At 41.8% G+C, this 16,209-nt stretch overlaps 1 protein-coding gene across 3 annotated transcripts in view; it reads left to right on the top strand.

Moving 5' to 3' along the window:
• Positions 1-16,209, top strand: part of zgc:162952 (PKc_LIMK_like_unk domain-containing protein) — an 87,856-nt gene that overhangs the window by 22,489 nt on the left and 49,158 nt on the right. The window contains exon 2 of one of the 3 annotated variants that reach the window (XM_063073949.1): positions 4,770-14,402. The exons of the other annotated variants lie outside the window; for them this stretch is intronic. Coding sequence (XP_062930019.1) covers positions 7,814-8,905 — 1,092 coding nt within the window. The 5' untranslated portion in view covers positions 4,770-7,813 and the 3' untranslated portion in view covers positions 8,906-14,402. Of the gene's footprint in view, positions 1-4,769; positions 14,403-16,209 lie in introns of those variants that run through there. 3 annotated transcript variants of the gene reach the window in all.

Raw genomic sequence — 16,209 nt, 5'->3', positions numbered from 1 at the left:
TTGCTTTACCAATGCAGCGTGTGGTGTAAATATCTGTAATGGCGGGAAGAGAGACCCCGATGATCTTCTCAGCTGACCTCACTATCTGCTGCAGGGTCTTGCGATCCGAGATGGTGCAATTTCCGAACCAGGCAGTGATGCAGCTGCTCAGGATGCTCTCAATACAACCTCTGTAGAATGTGGTGAGGATGGGGGGGTGGGAGATTCACTTTTCTCAGCGTTCGCAGAAAATAGGTTGTTCATTGCAGCCAAAAAGTTCTATTTTAACTTCATCAGTCCCCAGGACTTGTTTCCAAAATGCATCAGGCTTGTTTAGGTGTTCCTTTGAACCTTTTGAATAGAACTTTTTGGCTGCAATGGGCAAAGGTATGTTTGGAGGAAAAAAGGGAGCAGAATTTCATGAAAAGAACCCCTCTACAACTGTTAAGCATGGGGTTGTATCAATCACGCTTTGGGCTTGTGTTGCAGCCAGTGGCACGGGGAACATTTAATGATAGAAGGAAGAATGAATTCAATTAAATGCTGGCAAATTCTGGAAACAAACATCACACCATCTGTTTAAAAAAAAAAGCTGAAGATGAAAAGAGGATGGCTTCTACAAGAGGATAATGAACTTAAACACACCTCAAAATATACAATGGACTACCTCAAGAGGCACAAGCTGGAGGTTTTGCCATGGCCCTCACAGTCCCCTGACCTAAACATCATGGAGAATCTGTGGATAGACCTCAAAAGAGCAGTGCATGCAAGACAGCTCAAGAATTTCACAGAACTAGAAGCCTTTTGCAAGGAAGAATGGGCGAAAATCCCCCAAACAAGAATTGAAAACACTCTTAGCTGGTAACAGAAAGCATTTACAAGCTGTGATACTTGCCAAAGGGGGTGTTACAAAGTACTGACCATGCAGGGTGCCCAAACTTTTGCTTCGGGTCCTTTTCCTTTTCTGTTATTTTGAAACTGTAAAATATGGAAATAAAACAGTTTTCTTAAAATACTAAAGAAATGTGTCATCTTTAACTTGATGCCTTTTGGAAATCAGTTCATCTTTTACTCCCTTAGCTATTTACAGTAACAGAAATTTTGACCAGGGGTGCCCAAACTTTTGCAGCTTCTCAGGGTTGCTGTTACCACCTGGGGATGGTGGACATGGTCTGAGAAACACAAACTGGTACTAAATCAGGGAAGTTTTTTGGCAATTCCACAGAATACAACCTCAAGGGGGGAGATACAACCTCAGCAAAGGATATTGCTTTTGTGGTCTATGTGCCTTGTTCTCAAGGTTCTTATTATAAACCATCTCTAAATGTCTTGAACTGAGCGGCCTATAGAACCATTTGGAAGTGTTGTTGACTGTTTGCCTGGAATCATTTAGCCAGATTTACCTCTAAAGACAACTCATAATCTTGTTGGGATTTTACTTGTACATAATATCAGTTTAACCAAATGTTACATTTCCTTTGTAATTTATTTATTGAATTTCATAATCAAACATTCCATAAGATGTATTTCAGATACTGTACATATATATCATATGGTCATATTTGTCACAAATCTCCACATAATATTTATCTGAGGTATTCACTTATAGAAGGGAGAGGAAAGAAAGAACAATCGAAAGAAGAAAACTACGTACAGAGTATGGAGTGATTTTTTTTACAACATATTCATTGACTTGTGAGAATAAAATCAGGCCTATGAGGTGTTATGTAGTTGAATCATTTTTTCCAGTATGAATAAAATTGTTCCAACTTGTGATTAACAGATGCTGTTATCTTCTCCATTTTGTAAATGTCCATTGTTAATTTCCATCCACACATTTAAAGTTGGGCTCTCCTGTGATAATCATTTCCTGGTAAGGGTCTTTTTACCAGCCACCAGCAGTACATTCATTAAATACTTATCTCTTTTCAACCATTCTTGAGGTATATCCCCAAAATATATGGTCTTACTCTCTAAGGGTATTTCACATTTAAAGATGTCTTGTAGGGCATTATGTATCCCACTCCAATAGTCTTTGATAACGGGGTATTCCCAGAAAATACGATAATGGTTTGCATTTTGATTTCCACAATTTCTCCAGCAAGCAGGGGTTTGCTATTATCATGGGATTTCTGAGAGGGTGTAATAAAATATCTTATCAAGTTTTTCCACATGAACTCCCTCCATTTCTGTGAACTGGTACACTTCCATTGATACCTCCATATTATTGTCCAGTCTTCCTCATATTATTTATCCCTCCTTCCTTCCCAAAGGTGGTATTTAAATTTCTTCTCATCATTTTCCTGGATTGTTACACCAGCAACTAAATTAGTTTCCTTTTCACAGCAGAGCTGATGGAACATGATTTGTGAGCAAGAAGGCTTGGTGATTGAGTATCATGCCATGGTCTGTGGTTTCTTGCGTTCTTATTGAATGCAATACTATCTACTCAAACAACCTTCTGAAGGGGTGAAAACTCCAAAATAAAAGCAGCAACTGCAGCAATCTAGTATAGAGATAAGAAACGGATTTAATGTTCAAGCTTAATCAAGCTGAAATATTAACTCTATTCACAGGAGCCAGGAAATGTGGTAGCCTCTTTTTCAAATCATCAGTAGATTTCTCAACCAAAAAAAATGTTGCATCCTTTCACTCATCATTATCTCCTATTCAGATACACAGATGCAACAGGAAACCCTCTGTAACAAAAAATAGTTAATAAATATAAAGTTCTTCCAGGAATTTCAATCTGTAATCCTCACCAGGAGGAAAATTTACTAGTTCAAATGGAGACATTCATGAATATTGTATTCCATTAGACAGACTAACATTTTATAATGGAAATCATAAATGAAAATGCGTGGTAAACACAGACAATTATGCTTGTTCATGTTTAGCTTTTAGTTGATGCTACTTTGCTATCCAGATCAACAGACTGTATGTTCATTGAAAGCTGATTTTTTTTTTATTATAACATTGGAATAAAACATAGACAGAAATGAGAAGGAATTTCATTGCTGGTACAGAGGATGGGCTGAATTGAAAATATCAATAATGTTGCGAAACATTTGCCTGTACCTTGAAAGCTGGAAGAAACAGTGAATTTATCTGTTTCTGCCTTTGTGTTTGTGTTCAAATCACCATTAGATTCAGTTTCTTTTTGAAATGTATGATAGGATTATTTGATTATAAGGTTAGCTTTATTTGTCAGATGTACATTGAAAATTGAAAAAGAGAGTGAAATGCATTGTTTGTGTCAACAACTAACATAGTCTGAGGATGTGCGGAGAGTAGCCTGCAAGTGTCACCATGCTTCTGGTGCCAGTATAGCATGCCCACAACTCACTCGCCCTAACCCGTACGTCTTTGGAATGTGAGAGGAAACTAGAGCACCCAGAGCACGCCCACGCCGTCACGGGGAGAACGTACAAACTGCTTGCAGACAGCAGTGGGAATTGAACCCTGATCACTGATGTTGAAAAGCGTTATGCTAACTGCTACGCTACTGTGCCAATTTGGAGAAATGTTTGTTTGATTACAGGTTATAAGATGTGAGCCCGTGGAATTCAAACAGTTGATACCGTTCCTTGGGTCAGTGGAAAGATACCCCAGAATTCCATTTCAGTTCCCTGTTTGTGATAGAGAATACCACAGGTTTACCACATCTTGGGTAAAAAAAAATATTCTCAGTTCCTGATGGCACACCCCATTTCCTGAGATTCTGACTGCTGGTTCTGAACTCCCCAGTCACCAAGAATCTCCTGCTCGGAACTGGTCTGTCTGGTTTGTTGGAACTTTTAAGTGTTTCCAGTGACATTTCCTTTCATTCTTTGAACCTCATGAACATGGGCCTGACCACCCTACTCTCTCCTTGTATGCCAGTCTCTGGATGAAGTCCAGTAAACTTTTGTTGCACTCCCTTCTGAGAAAGTACTTCCCACCTTGGATGTGGAGAGCAAAAAATATGCACACAACTCTGAAAGACCCCAAACATCTGTGGCAAGGTATCATTGTTCCTGCACTCAAATCTTTTGCGAAGAAGGTCAACATATTGTTTCCCTTTTTAAACCTCTTTCTGCACTCTAGATGTTTGCTTTCAGTGACTGAGGTCATGGTTTCAACTTCCACTTCTCAGTCTATCACCTTTTGAATTTACAAGCTATTACTCTGTTTTTAAAAACAATGTGTGTAACTCTACATTGTCCAAGTTAAATTTCATCTGCCTTGCTTTTACCCACTCATCTAACTTGTCTAATGGAAACTGGAGCTTTTTTTTTGCAACTTCTTCACAACTTGTGCTCTCTCCCCTACTTCTAATTTTTGTGTCATCTACAAGCTCAGAGATGTTAGTTCTCTTATCTTAGTTTTTGATAACATGCTGAGTAGCAACAGCTCAAACACTAATCCCAGCAGCGTTTGCACTAGCCGCTGCCTGGAAAAAGATCCATTTATTCCCACTTTGTTTTTTGTCTTGTCAACTAATTGTTAATAAATGCCAGTATATTACCCACAATTCTAATTAATTTAGAATACATAAGCAATGAGTTCAGTTCTTAGAATTGTCTGTTACCAGGGAAACACTCTAATGCAGTCTTTGGACCTATCAGGTTAAGATTTTGGAGGAGTGAATGGAATTCCGTTGCCACTGACAGAGTCAAAAAGGACCTTGCTCTTTCAAAACGTGTGTATTCTATGTTTACTACCCCTTATGCCTCCAGTATTTTGGGCAGTGACAAAGTTCTTCTGCCCCTCTTCTTCTTTTTCCTCCCTCCCCATCATCCTCCATACAGATGTGCCCCGGGGCTGAATGCTGAGCCTATTGCTGTACACTCTGCTCACATTGGCAAACATCTGAGTCATCACAGCATCAAGTTCACCGATTGCACTACAGTGGTGGGGCTCTTGACCAACAACAATCAGACGACCTACAGAGAGGAGGTGGAGGAGCTTGACGCCTGGTGCCAGGCAAATAACTTCCTCATGCCAGCAAGACAAAGGAGATGGTTATCGACTTCAGGAGAACTCGCACCACTCACTTCTTGGCGGCACAACAGTGAAAACTGCAAGCAATTTCAAACCCCTGAGAGTGCACATCCCACACACAACCACTCATGGTCCTGGAGCACATCTAACACTGTTAAGAAAGCTCACCAATACCTCTTTTTTTTTTCTTTCTCTCTCTCCGAGGAGAGCTAGACTTTGCACACGTCATTCTACAGATGCGCGATAGGGAGCATCCTGACAAGCTGCATTGCTGATTGCTACAGGAACTGCACTGCTGCAGTCCGGAATCATCCACAATGGGTGGTCAAAGCCGACACCACCTTACCCACCAAGTGTATGTATACAGAAAATTGCTGGGAAAGGACCAGCTAAATCATGACGGATCCCAACCACCCTGCTCATGGACTGTTTGTTCCACTCCCATCAGGGAGACTATGTAGCATCCATGCCAGGACCTCCAGGCTCAAAAAGAGTTACTTTCTCCAAGCAGCAAGTCTGATCAACACCTCCACCCATTAACTCCACCACTATATTATTTCCTGTCAGTCTCATTATGTACGTTCTAGTGTCACTTTTTGGACATTCAGGCAATCTATGTATACAAACTATTGTGTATTTATATTTATTGTTTTTATTACTATTGTACTTTTCATCTTTTTGTTTTTATTGTGCTGCGTTGGATCTGAAGTAATAATTATTTCATTCTTCTTGAATTGAATTGACTATTTCTTACATCCTTCACATACGTGAGGAGTAAAAATCTTTGTCTCCGTCTAAATGTGCAATTTATAGTAATTTATAATAGTATGTGCAACAGTACAATTAATATAGCATAGAAATAGAATTCTATCAGTGTGAATTAATCAGTCTGATGGCCTGGTGGAAGAAGCTGTCCTGGAGCCTGTTGGTCCTGGTTTTTTTGCTGTGGTACCATTTCCCGGATGGTAGCAGCTGGAACAGTTTCGGTAGGGGTGACTCGAGTCTCCAATGATCCTTTGGGCCCTTTTTACACACTTGTCTTTGTAAATGTCCTGAATAGTGGGAAGTTCACATCTACAGATGTGCTGGGCTGTCCGCACCACTCTCTGCAGAGTCCTACGATTGAGGGAAGTACAGTTCCCATATCAGGCAGAGATGCAGCCAGTCAGGATGCTCTCAATTGTGCCCCTATACAAAGTCCTTAGGATTTGGGGACTCATGCTGATCTATTTCAACCCTCTGAGGTGAAAGAGGTGCTGTTGTGCTCTTTTCACCACACAACCGGTATGTACAGACCATGTGAGATCCTCGGTGATGTGTATACTGAGGAACTTAAAGCTGTTCACCCTCTCAATCCCAGATCCATTGATTTTAATATGGGTTAGCCTGTCTCCATTTCTCTTGTAGTCCATAATCAGCTCCTTTGTTTTTGTACTTGTGTATAGGAAAACAATCTTGGTTTTTGAACTCCAACCTTGCTCCAGGCTCTGCTGTTCATCTTCCACAGCTCTTTGCCATGTTCCTCTGATGACGGGCCAAGTAGCTTAATTCTGCTCCAATGTTTTATGGTCTTAAAAGATTCAGGGGAACTTTCCAAGGCATATTTTACGAAACAACAGTTTTGTCATATTGCATTATTCACCAGCACTCCACTCAATGGAATATGCTAAGGGTTTGCACTATGATCAATTTTAAATCTGAGTTTAGTGCTGCATTTTGATGGTGAGACATTGTGAAAGGTTTTGAAATCTATTTCATTATGGTTAATTTTCAGTATGGTTTGCTGTGATTTTTTTTAAATCTTGTATTTGACATGGAGTGTTGTTTGTGATGCAAAAAGTACTGTATCAGGGTATTCTAGGGGTGAGAAGGGTGTTCATGTGATGCCTTTTTGACTGTTTCTGTGTGCATTGCGTTACCCAGTCAGTTGAAGAGAATTGCAGGCATGTTTCTGATGCATTGCTGATTTCAATTCGAGGTTCCCTTGGAGATCAATCCTGCTTGTCAAGTTGGAGTGGAACCCTTTTGATGTTGATTGTATGCTGAGGGATTCCATGTGCCCATGTATTGCTCCTTAGGCTGCTCCTGTGAATTCTGAAATTCCAGGAAGCGAGTGTAGAGTTGCCAATGCCATTGTAACTATAGTTCAATTTTGTTTGATTTGCCCTTTCTGAGATCTGCCTTGCTTTTTCTGATAATTACCTTTGATGTTTGTTGGGTACCATAGCTTGCTTGGCATGAGTGAAAATGTAACACAGTCTTTGAGTGCTTCTTGGCTATTTTCAATCTAACCTCACTTGTCCTCTTATCAGATGTTTTTTCCCCCTCTTGTGCTGATGTGAATGGAGGGGTCAGGATAAATGCTTCTAACTGGGGATTTACCTTGAACAGTTTGATATACAAGGCAACCCTGCCAGGAGTTTTCCTGTTTTTTGTTGTTTGTGGATTTGTCAATCTTTGCTGGTGTGTCTGTGTTAATAGCTAGACCTTTATGTACCTCACCAATGTCTCGTACAACTTCAACATAACATCCAAACACCTGTTCTTATTGCCCTGATTTATCATGGCCAATGTGCTGAAAGTTCTCTTTACTACCGTGTCTATTAACCTGTGATGCTACTTTCTTGAATTATGAACCAGTACTCCCTGGTCCCTTTGTTCTACCACACACCTCAGAGTCCTACCATTCTGTTTTTTTATTTATTAAGAAATAAATTTCTGTGTTGCGTTGTGTCTGACATATTTTTGTTGTACAGTCATAGAGCACTGCAATACAGAAACAGTCCCTAAGGCCCATCATATGAATGTCGACCTGGTCTTCTACCTATTCCCACGTACCCACACCTAGACCATGTCTCTCCAAACTCTTCATGTCCATGTACCTATGGAAGTGTTCAGGCTGGGCCTGAACACCTCCCTCTGCAACTGGCTCCTAGACTTCCTGACTGGGAGACCTCAGTCAGTCCAGATCAGGAGCAGCATCTCCAACACCACCACACTGAGCACAGGGGCCCCCCAGGGCTGTGTGCTCAGTCCACTGCTGTTCACTCTGCTGACCCACGGCTGTGCCGCAACACACAGCTCGAACCACACCATCAAGTTCGCCGATGACATGACCATGGTGGGTCTCATCAGCAAGAATGATGAGTCAGTATACAGAGAGGAGGTGCAGCGGCTAACGGACTGGTGCAGAGCCAACAACCTGTCTCTGAATGTGAACAAAACAAAAGAGATGGTTGTTGACTTCAGGAGGACACGGAGCAACCACTCTCCGCTGAACATTGACGACGACTCTGTTGAGATCGTTAGGAGTACCAAATTTCTTGGTGTTCACTTGGCAGAGAATCTCACCTGGTCCCTCAACACCAGCTCCATAGCCAAGAAAGCCCAGCAGCGTCTCTACTTTCTGCGAAGGCTGAGAAAAGTCCATCTTCCACCCCCCATCCTCACCACATTCTACAGAGGGTGTATCGGGAGCATCCTGAGCAGCTGCATTACTGCCTGGTTTGGAAATTGCACTGTCTCAGATCGCAAGACCCTGGAGCAGATAGTGAGGTCAGCTGAAGGGATCATTGGGGTCTCTCTTCCCGCCATTACAGACATTTACACCACACGCTGCATCTGCAAAGCTAACAGCATTGTGAAGGACCCCACGCCCCCCTCATACAAACTCTTCTCCCTCCTGCCTTCTGGCGAAAGGTATCGAAGCATTCAGGCTCTCACAACTAGACTGCGTTACAGTTTCTTCCCCCAAGTCATTAGACTCCTCAATACCCAGAGTCGAGTCGAGTCTAGTGTAGTTTTTCTCGCTCTCACTCTCTCCTCCCCTCCCCCATTTCTTTCTCAATTCCTGCTTTACATCACTTATTATTATATTGTAATTTGTCCTTTATTGTACCTATTGTCTATTTTAATTTTCTACTGTTTTGTGCACTTTGTGTAGGCCTGTAGTCTAATGTAGTTTTGTGTTGTTTCATGTAGCACCATGGTCCTGGAGCATGGTTGTTTCATTTTTACTGTGTACTGTACTAGCAATTATGGTTGAAATGACAATAAAAAGCGACTTGTCTTGACTTGATCCAGATTTCTCATAAACGCTACAGATGAACTCATAGCTTCTGTGGGCAGATCTTTCCTTGCCTATGCTAATAAAGTTTCCCCACTCAAAATTCCTGTAAATATTTCACTGTTTATTCTGAATTTATGACCTCTACTTCTAGTCTCAACCAATCTGAGGGGAAGAGTCTTCATGCACTCACACTATTTATACCATATAGGAGCAGAATTAGGCCATTTGGCCCATCGAGATTGCTCTGCCATTTCATCATGGCTGATCCAGTTTCCCCCTCTCCCCCAGGATCCCTGCCTTCTCCCCGTATCCCTTCATGCCCTGACCAGTCAAGAATCTATCAACCTCTGCCTTGAACATACATAAAAACTTGGCCTCCATAGCTGCCTGTGGCAAAGAATTCCACAGATTCACCACCCTCTGGCTAAAGAAATTACTCCTCATCTCTATTCTAAAAGGATGCCCCTCTATCCTGAGGCTGTGTTCTCTGGTCTTACTCTTCCACCATAGGAAACATCTTTTCCACATCTGCCCTATCAAGGCCTTTCACAATTCAATAGGCTTCAAAGAGGTCACCCTTCATTCTTCAGAATTCTAGTGAATACCAGGCCATGACCCATCAGACACTTTTCATATCACAAGCTGTTCAATCCTGGAATCATTTTTGTGAACCTCCATTGAACCCCCTCCAGTTTCAGCACATCCTTTCCAAGAAAAAGGGCCCAAAGCTGTTCACAACACTCCAAGCGAGGCCTCACCAGTGCTTTATAAAGTTTAAACATAACATCCTTGGGTTTACATTTTACTCCTCTCAAAATGAATGCTAACGTTGAATTGGCCTTCCTAGCCATATACTTAATCTGCAAATAAACTCTGAAGTCCCTTTGCACCTCAGTTGCTTTTTATTTTCTCTCCATTTAGAAGATAGTCAACCTTTTCATTTCTTCTACCAAAGTGTATGACCATGCACTTCTGGGCACTGTATTCCATCTGTCACTTCTCTGCCTATTCTCCTAATCTGTCTCAGTCCTTCTGTAGCCTCTCTACTTCCTCAAAACTACCTGCCTATCTTCATATTGTCTGCAAATTTTGCAACAAAGTCATCAATTCCATCATTCAAATCCTTGACATATAACGTTTTTTTAAAAAAAAAGTCCCAATGCCGACCCATGTGGAATACCAGTAGTCACCGACAGCTAGTCCTAAAAAACTTGCTTTATTCCCATTCTTTGCCTCTTGCCAATCAGTCATTGCTTTATCCATACTATAATATTTCCTGTAATACCATGAGCTTGTAGCAGCCTCATGTGCCACCTTGTCAAAGGCCTTCTGAAAATCCAAAAGCACAACTTCAGCCAATTCTCCTTTATCTATCCTGCTTGTTACTTCAAAGAATTCCAACCAATTTGTCAAGCAAGATTTTCCCTTGAGGAAACCATGCTGACTACAGCCTGTTTTATCATGTGCCTCCAAGTACCCTGAGACCTCATCCTCAATAATCAACTCCAACATCTTCCCAACCACTGAGGTCAGACGAACTGGACTGTAATTTCATTTCTTCTGCCTCTATCCCTTCTTGAAGAGTGGAGTGGCATTTGCAATTTTCCAGTCTTCTGGAACCGTTCTAGAATCTAGTGCTTCTTGAAAGATTATTAATGCCTCCATGATCTCTTCAGCCACCTCTTTCAGAACCCTGGGATGTACACCATTTATTCCAGGTGATTTTATCTACTTTCAGACCTTTTGGTTTCACAAGAACCTTCTCCCTAGTAATGGTAACTTTGTGCCCCCTGACACCTGGAGCTTCCAGCATACTCCTAGTGTCTTGCACAGTGAAGACTGATGCAAAATATTTATTCAGTTCATCTGTTATTTTCTTGTCCCCTATTACCATCTCTCCAGCATCGTTTTCCAGTGGTCTGATATCCATTCTTGCCTCTCTTTTATACTTTTATGTATCTGAAGAAATTTTTGGTATCCTCTTTAATATTGGTTAGCTTACTTTCATATTCCTCCTTTGCCTTCTTAATGACTTTCTTAGTTCCCTTCTGTTGGGTTTTTAAAAGTTTCCTAATCCTCTAACTTCCCACTAATCTTTGCTCTATTATATGCCTTCTTTTTGGCTTTTATGTTGGCTTTGACTTGTTAGCCATGGTTGTGTCATCTTTCCTTTTGAATCGTTCTTCCTCTTTGGGATGTACATGTTCTATGCCTTCTGAATTCCAGCCATGACTGCTCTGCTGTCATCCCTGTCAATGTCCTTTTCCAATCAATTCCGGCCAAACCAACTACTCTCTCATGCCATTGCAATTCCCTTTTACTCCACTGTTATACTGATACATCTGACTTTAGCTTCTCCTTCTCAAAATTCAGGGTGAATTTGATTACCTTCCTCCTGAGGTTCTTTTACCTTAAGCTCTCTAATCAATTCTGGTTCATTGCACAACACTCAGTCCGGAATAGCTGATCCCCTAGTCAGCTCAACCACGAGCTACTCTAAAAAGCCATCTCATAGGCACGCTAGAAATTCCCCCTCTTGGAATCCAGCACCAACCTGATTTTCCCAATCTGCCTGCATATTGAAATCCCCCATGACTATTGTAGCATTGCCCTTTTGGCTTGCAATTTCTATCTCCCATTGTAATTTGTATACAACATCCTTACCAATGTTTGGGGGGGGTGGTCTGTATACAACTCCTATTGGGGTTTCTTTACTCTTGCAGTTCCTTAGCTCTTTAGCTCTATCAACAATGGTTCAACACCTTCTGACCCCATGCCACCTCTTTCTAATGATTTGATTTGAATCTAACCCACGGAGAAAGGCTGCCCCTTCTGCCTTCCTGCCTGTCCTTTTGATACAATATGTATCCTTGAACATCAAGCTCTTGTCTATTATCTTTCAGCCATGATGCCTACAACATTATACCTGCCAATCTATGAGTTCATCTACCTCCAATCTGCAACTGTGCTGCAAGTTCATCTGCCTCATAATTTTGTATACCTCTATCAAGTCTTCCCTCCTCCTACGCTCCAGGGAACTAAGCCATAGCCCATTCAACTGTTCTCTGTAACTTGGGCTGTCAAGTCCTGGCAACATCCCTGTAAATTTTTTTTCCCTGCACCTTTTCAACCTTATTGGGATATTTCCTGTAGTTAGATGATGAGATCTGCACACAGTATTATAAATTCAGCCTCACCAATGTCTTCTAAAACTTCAGCATAACATCCCAACCTCTGTTCTCATTATCCAGTGTGCTAAAAACTCTCTTTGCAACTACTTCTACCTGTGAAGTCACTCTAATGGATTTGTAAATCTGCTGCCAGGCTCCTGTGTTCTACCACACACCTCAGTCCTACCATCTCCAATGGGATCCTACCACCAATCACATCTTTCCCTCCCCCACCCCCAACCCAACCTTCTGCTTTCCGCAGGCATCGCTCCCTACGCAACTTCCTTATCCATTCGTCCTTCCCCATTGATCTCCCTCCTGGCACTTAGCCCTGCAAGTGGAACAAGTGCTACACCTGCCTCTACACCACCTCACTCACTACCATTCAGGGCCCTAAACAGTCCTTCCAGGTGAGGTATATACTGCATACGGTGCTCCCACTGTGCCTCCTGTATATTGGTGAGACCTGACCTGACTATATTGGTCTGCCAGAAAAAGTGGGATCTCCCAGCAGCCAACCATTTTAATTCCACTTTCCATTCCCATTCTGATATGTCTATCCATGGCCCTCTCCGCCGTCGTGATGAGGCCACACTTAGGTTGGAGGAACAACACCTTATATTCCATCTGGGTAGCCTCCAACCTGATGGCATTAACATCGATTTCTTGAATTTCCGGTAATGCCTCACCCCCACACCCCACTTCACCATTCCCCCTTCCCTTTTCCTTCTCTTACCTTTTTGCCTGCCCATTACTTCCCTCTGGTGCTCCTCCCCCCTTTTTTTATTTCTTTCATGGCCTTCTGTCCTCTTCTATCAGACTCCCCCTTCTCCAGTCCTATATCTCCTTAACCAATCAACTTCCCGGCTATTTACTTCATCCCTCCCTCTTCAGGTTTCACCCATCACCCTGTGTTTCTCTCTCCCCTCCCTCCCCAGCTGCGGCTCAGCTTTTTTTCCTCCAGTCATGCTGAAAAGTTTTGGTCTAAAACGTTGACTGTGCTCTTTCCCTTAGATGCTGCCTGGCCTGCTGAGTTTCTCCAGCATGTTGTGTGTGTTGCTTGGATTTCCAGCACCTGCAGATTCTCACTTGTTTGTGTGCTATCATTCTGTTCTTTTCCTGTTGTCAGTAGGCCTGTACCTGAGCATCATTATTTATGTTTACCAGTTGCCACTGATGAGCTGTGTTATAGATAGTTCCTTGTTCACCGTACACAGCAATTTGTGTTGGAGTTATCAGTGTTGCTTTCTCTATTCTTACAGAATGCTTAATCTTCCTATGTTCCTATTGAGGCATCTGAAACAAACACGGAAAATACTGGAAAATCTCGGTGTCAGGCAGCATTTGTGGAAAGGAAAACAAAGTGAACATATCAAATTGATGAAGGTTTTTTTGTCTTTAACAGTGTTTAATCAGTTACCCTTAATGACATCAGGTGTCCTATGGGTCACTGCATGGCTGTTGCTTTAGCTCTGACTGTTGTGATGTTTTGACCTGAATTATTAATTCAATTTACCTTTGCAGAGGTGGTGCCTGACCTGACAATTTCCTGTGTTTTTATTCCAGAGTTCCTACATTTGCAATTTTTTAAAAGTTCTTTTTGCTCCTGCTGTTAAAATCTGGATTTTTTTTTTGTACAGGTACCAAATATTTTTCTCAGGGCTTATCTGGCTTCTACATCCCAGCAAATTATTAGTCTCTTCTACTTGGAGTCTAAACAGGACCCCTGTTCTGTTTTCAGATTGTTGCCAGTTTGATCTATTAAGTGTTGATCTCCTCGTCTGCATTTCCCTTCATTAAGGTAGAAGGGACTGAAGCCTGTATTTTCTCAGCGGAACCAAGGCGTTCAATGTTCAGAACATTAGCATGTTAATACTTTAGCTTGTGGTGCTTGTTTGGTGGATCCTTCCCAATCTGGCTTGAGATAGGGTGTCACATTTGTTGGTGAGCATTACCGTTTTCCATTACTTGCCATATTGGCAGTCCAGTTCTTACCTCTACGGTTTGGAGAACACCCTATCATCTCTGAATTTCCCTGTGATAAAATAATGTTTTGCAGATGACCAAGTGTTCCTACTACAGAGAGCAGCAAGCCTGTCTTCACTTCCACCCATGTTCCCACCTTCCTGTCTTCCAATTATAGTGAATGCTGGATAATTGGGGCACATCTGGATCAAGTACATTTTTGCCCAAATAAGCAGCTGCCCCAATTAGCTGAAATTTCATGGAAATAGTTAAAAAGTTTTAAAAAAACAAACAAAAATGTATATAAATGAAATGCAGAACACTCAAGACTACAGTACCATAACTGTATTATTTCCTAATAGTTATTGAGGGAGGAATTCATCCAGTGTACTCTGCCACATTCTTTTGACTATAAATAAACAAAATCAGTGCAAGCATCGAGCGTAGATAATGGAATTGCTTTCATTATAATGTTTTTGACGATTGCATCTCATTTTCATTGTAACATTCAAGATGATTGTCGATACCTTCGAACTCTTCATAGTTCCTAACATGTTGAACTAATGAAGTTGTTTAATTTTTACTCCCCACTGTTTGTGGCATCTCCAACCCTGAATGCTTGAAACCGCAGTGAACAAAACAGTTTTGAATTGTTTTGCTGCTTTTTTTTTGCCAGCACATGCAACTGATGCTATTTAAAAGCTACATACACAAGATGTTGGAGGAATTTAGCAGGCCAGGCAGCAACTATGGGAAAGAGTAAATAGTTGACATTTCAGGCCAGGACCCTTCATCTATTTACAAACTGTTTGATCTAAGCGCGGTGTAGTGTCTAACAACCACACAAGTGCATGTGTCTGATATTAGTTAGAAATGGTTTCCTGTGCAAATTAAGCAGCACAGTGTCCCAAATAGATGAAGGTAATTCTGGCTATTTTCTTCTTGTTCTTTTAGAGTCGTCCCAAATAAGTGGTTGCCCTGATTAGCTGATAGTTCTGTTTTTGGTCTCTGGTATCCTTAGCGCTCTCTCTAACTCTGAGAATGAGAATTTGGTATTTGCTTCTTTGTTACCATCACGTTAGAGCTCTGTGTTGTTTCCACAATCCTGCGAGTGATGGGCTTCCTCTCAAATGGGGCAGTAGCACTTCCTTTAACAAAAGGATGGCCATGCCCTGATTGGGTTGCCCCAGAATACAAGTGCCATCACAAGGAAGGCACAATAGTGCCTCTACTTGCTTAGAAGTGTGCAGAGATGTGGCATGTCACCAAATTTTTAACAAACTTCCGTAGTTGCACAGTAGAGAATATCCTGATGGGTTGCATTGCAGCCTGGCATGGAAACATCCATGTCCAGGAATTGAAAAGACTGCAGGAAGTGGTGGATACAGCCCAGGTGAAACACTCCGCACCGTAATCACACTTACATGGAACACATCCACAAGAGAGCAGCATCCACCATCCAGACCACGTACTTTTCTTGCTGCTACTGTTGGACAGGAGATAGAGAAGCCATGTTCAGGAATCTGATCTGGCATGGATAACTTCATTCACATCAACATGAACTGATTCTACAACCTACAGATGCCCCTTAAATGACTCTTTCCAACTTGTGTTATTGAGCAGGCTAGACAAAGGAGAGTCAGTGGATCTTCACTTGGAATTTCAGAAGGCCTTTGACATGTGAGACTGCTTTAAAAAGTGCCCACCATATTACAGAAAAGATGCTAGCATGGGTAGAGCATTGGCTGATTGGTAGGAGACAAAGTGTGGCAATAAAGTGGGCCTTTTCTGGTTGGCTGCCAGCGACTAGGGGGTCAGTGTTGGGACACTCTTTTTGTGTTATATGGCAATGATTTGGATGACAGAATTGATGGCTTTGTGGCCAAGCTGGTGAATAATACAAAGGTAGTTGAAGGGGCCTGTAGTGTTGAGGAAGCAGGGATCTGCAGAAGGACTTGGATTAGGAGAATGTTGCAAAAGAAGTGGCAGATCTAATAATATGTTGGGAAGTGTATGGTCATGCAATTTGGTAAAAGAAATAAA

The sequence above is a fragment of the Mobula hypostoma genome, chromosome 21 (genome assembly GCF_963921235.1).
Source record: "Mobula hypostoma chromosome 21, sMobHyp1.1, whole genome shotgun sequence".
In the NCBI taxonomy this organism is placed as follows: Eukaryota; Metazoa; Chordata; class Chondrichthyes; order Myliobatiformes; family Myliobatidae; genus Mobula; species Mobula hypostoma.
The sequence above is the reverse complement of the archived record's forward strand: the minus strand, read 5'-3'. Positions and strand labels throughout refer to the sequence as shown.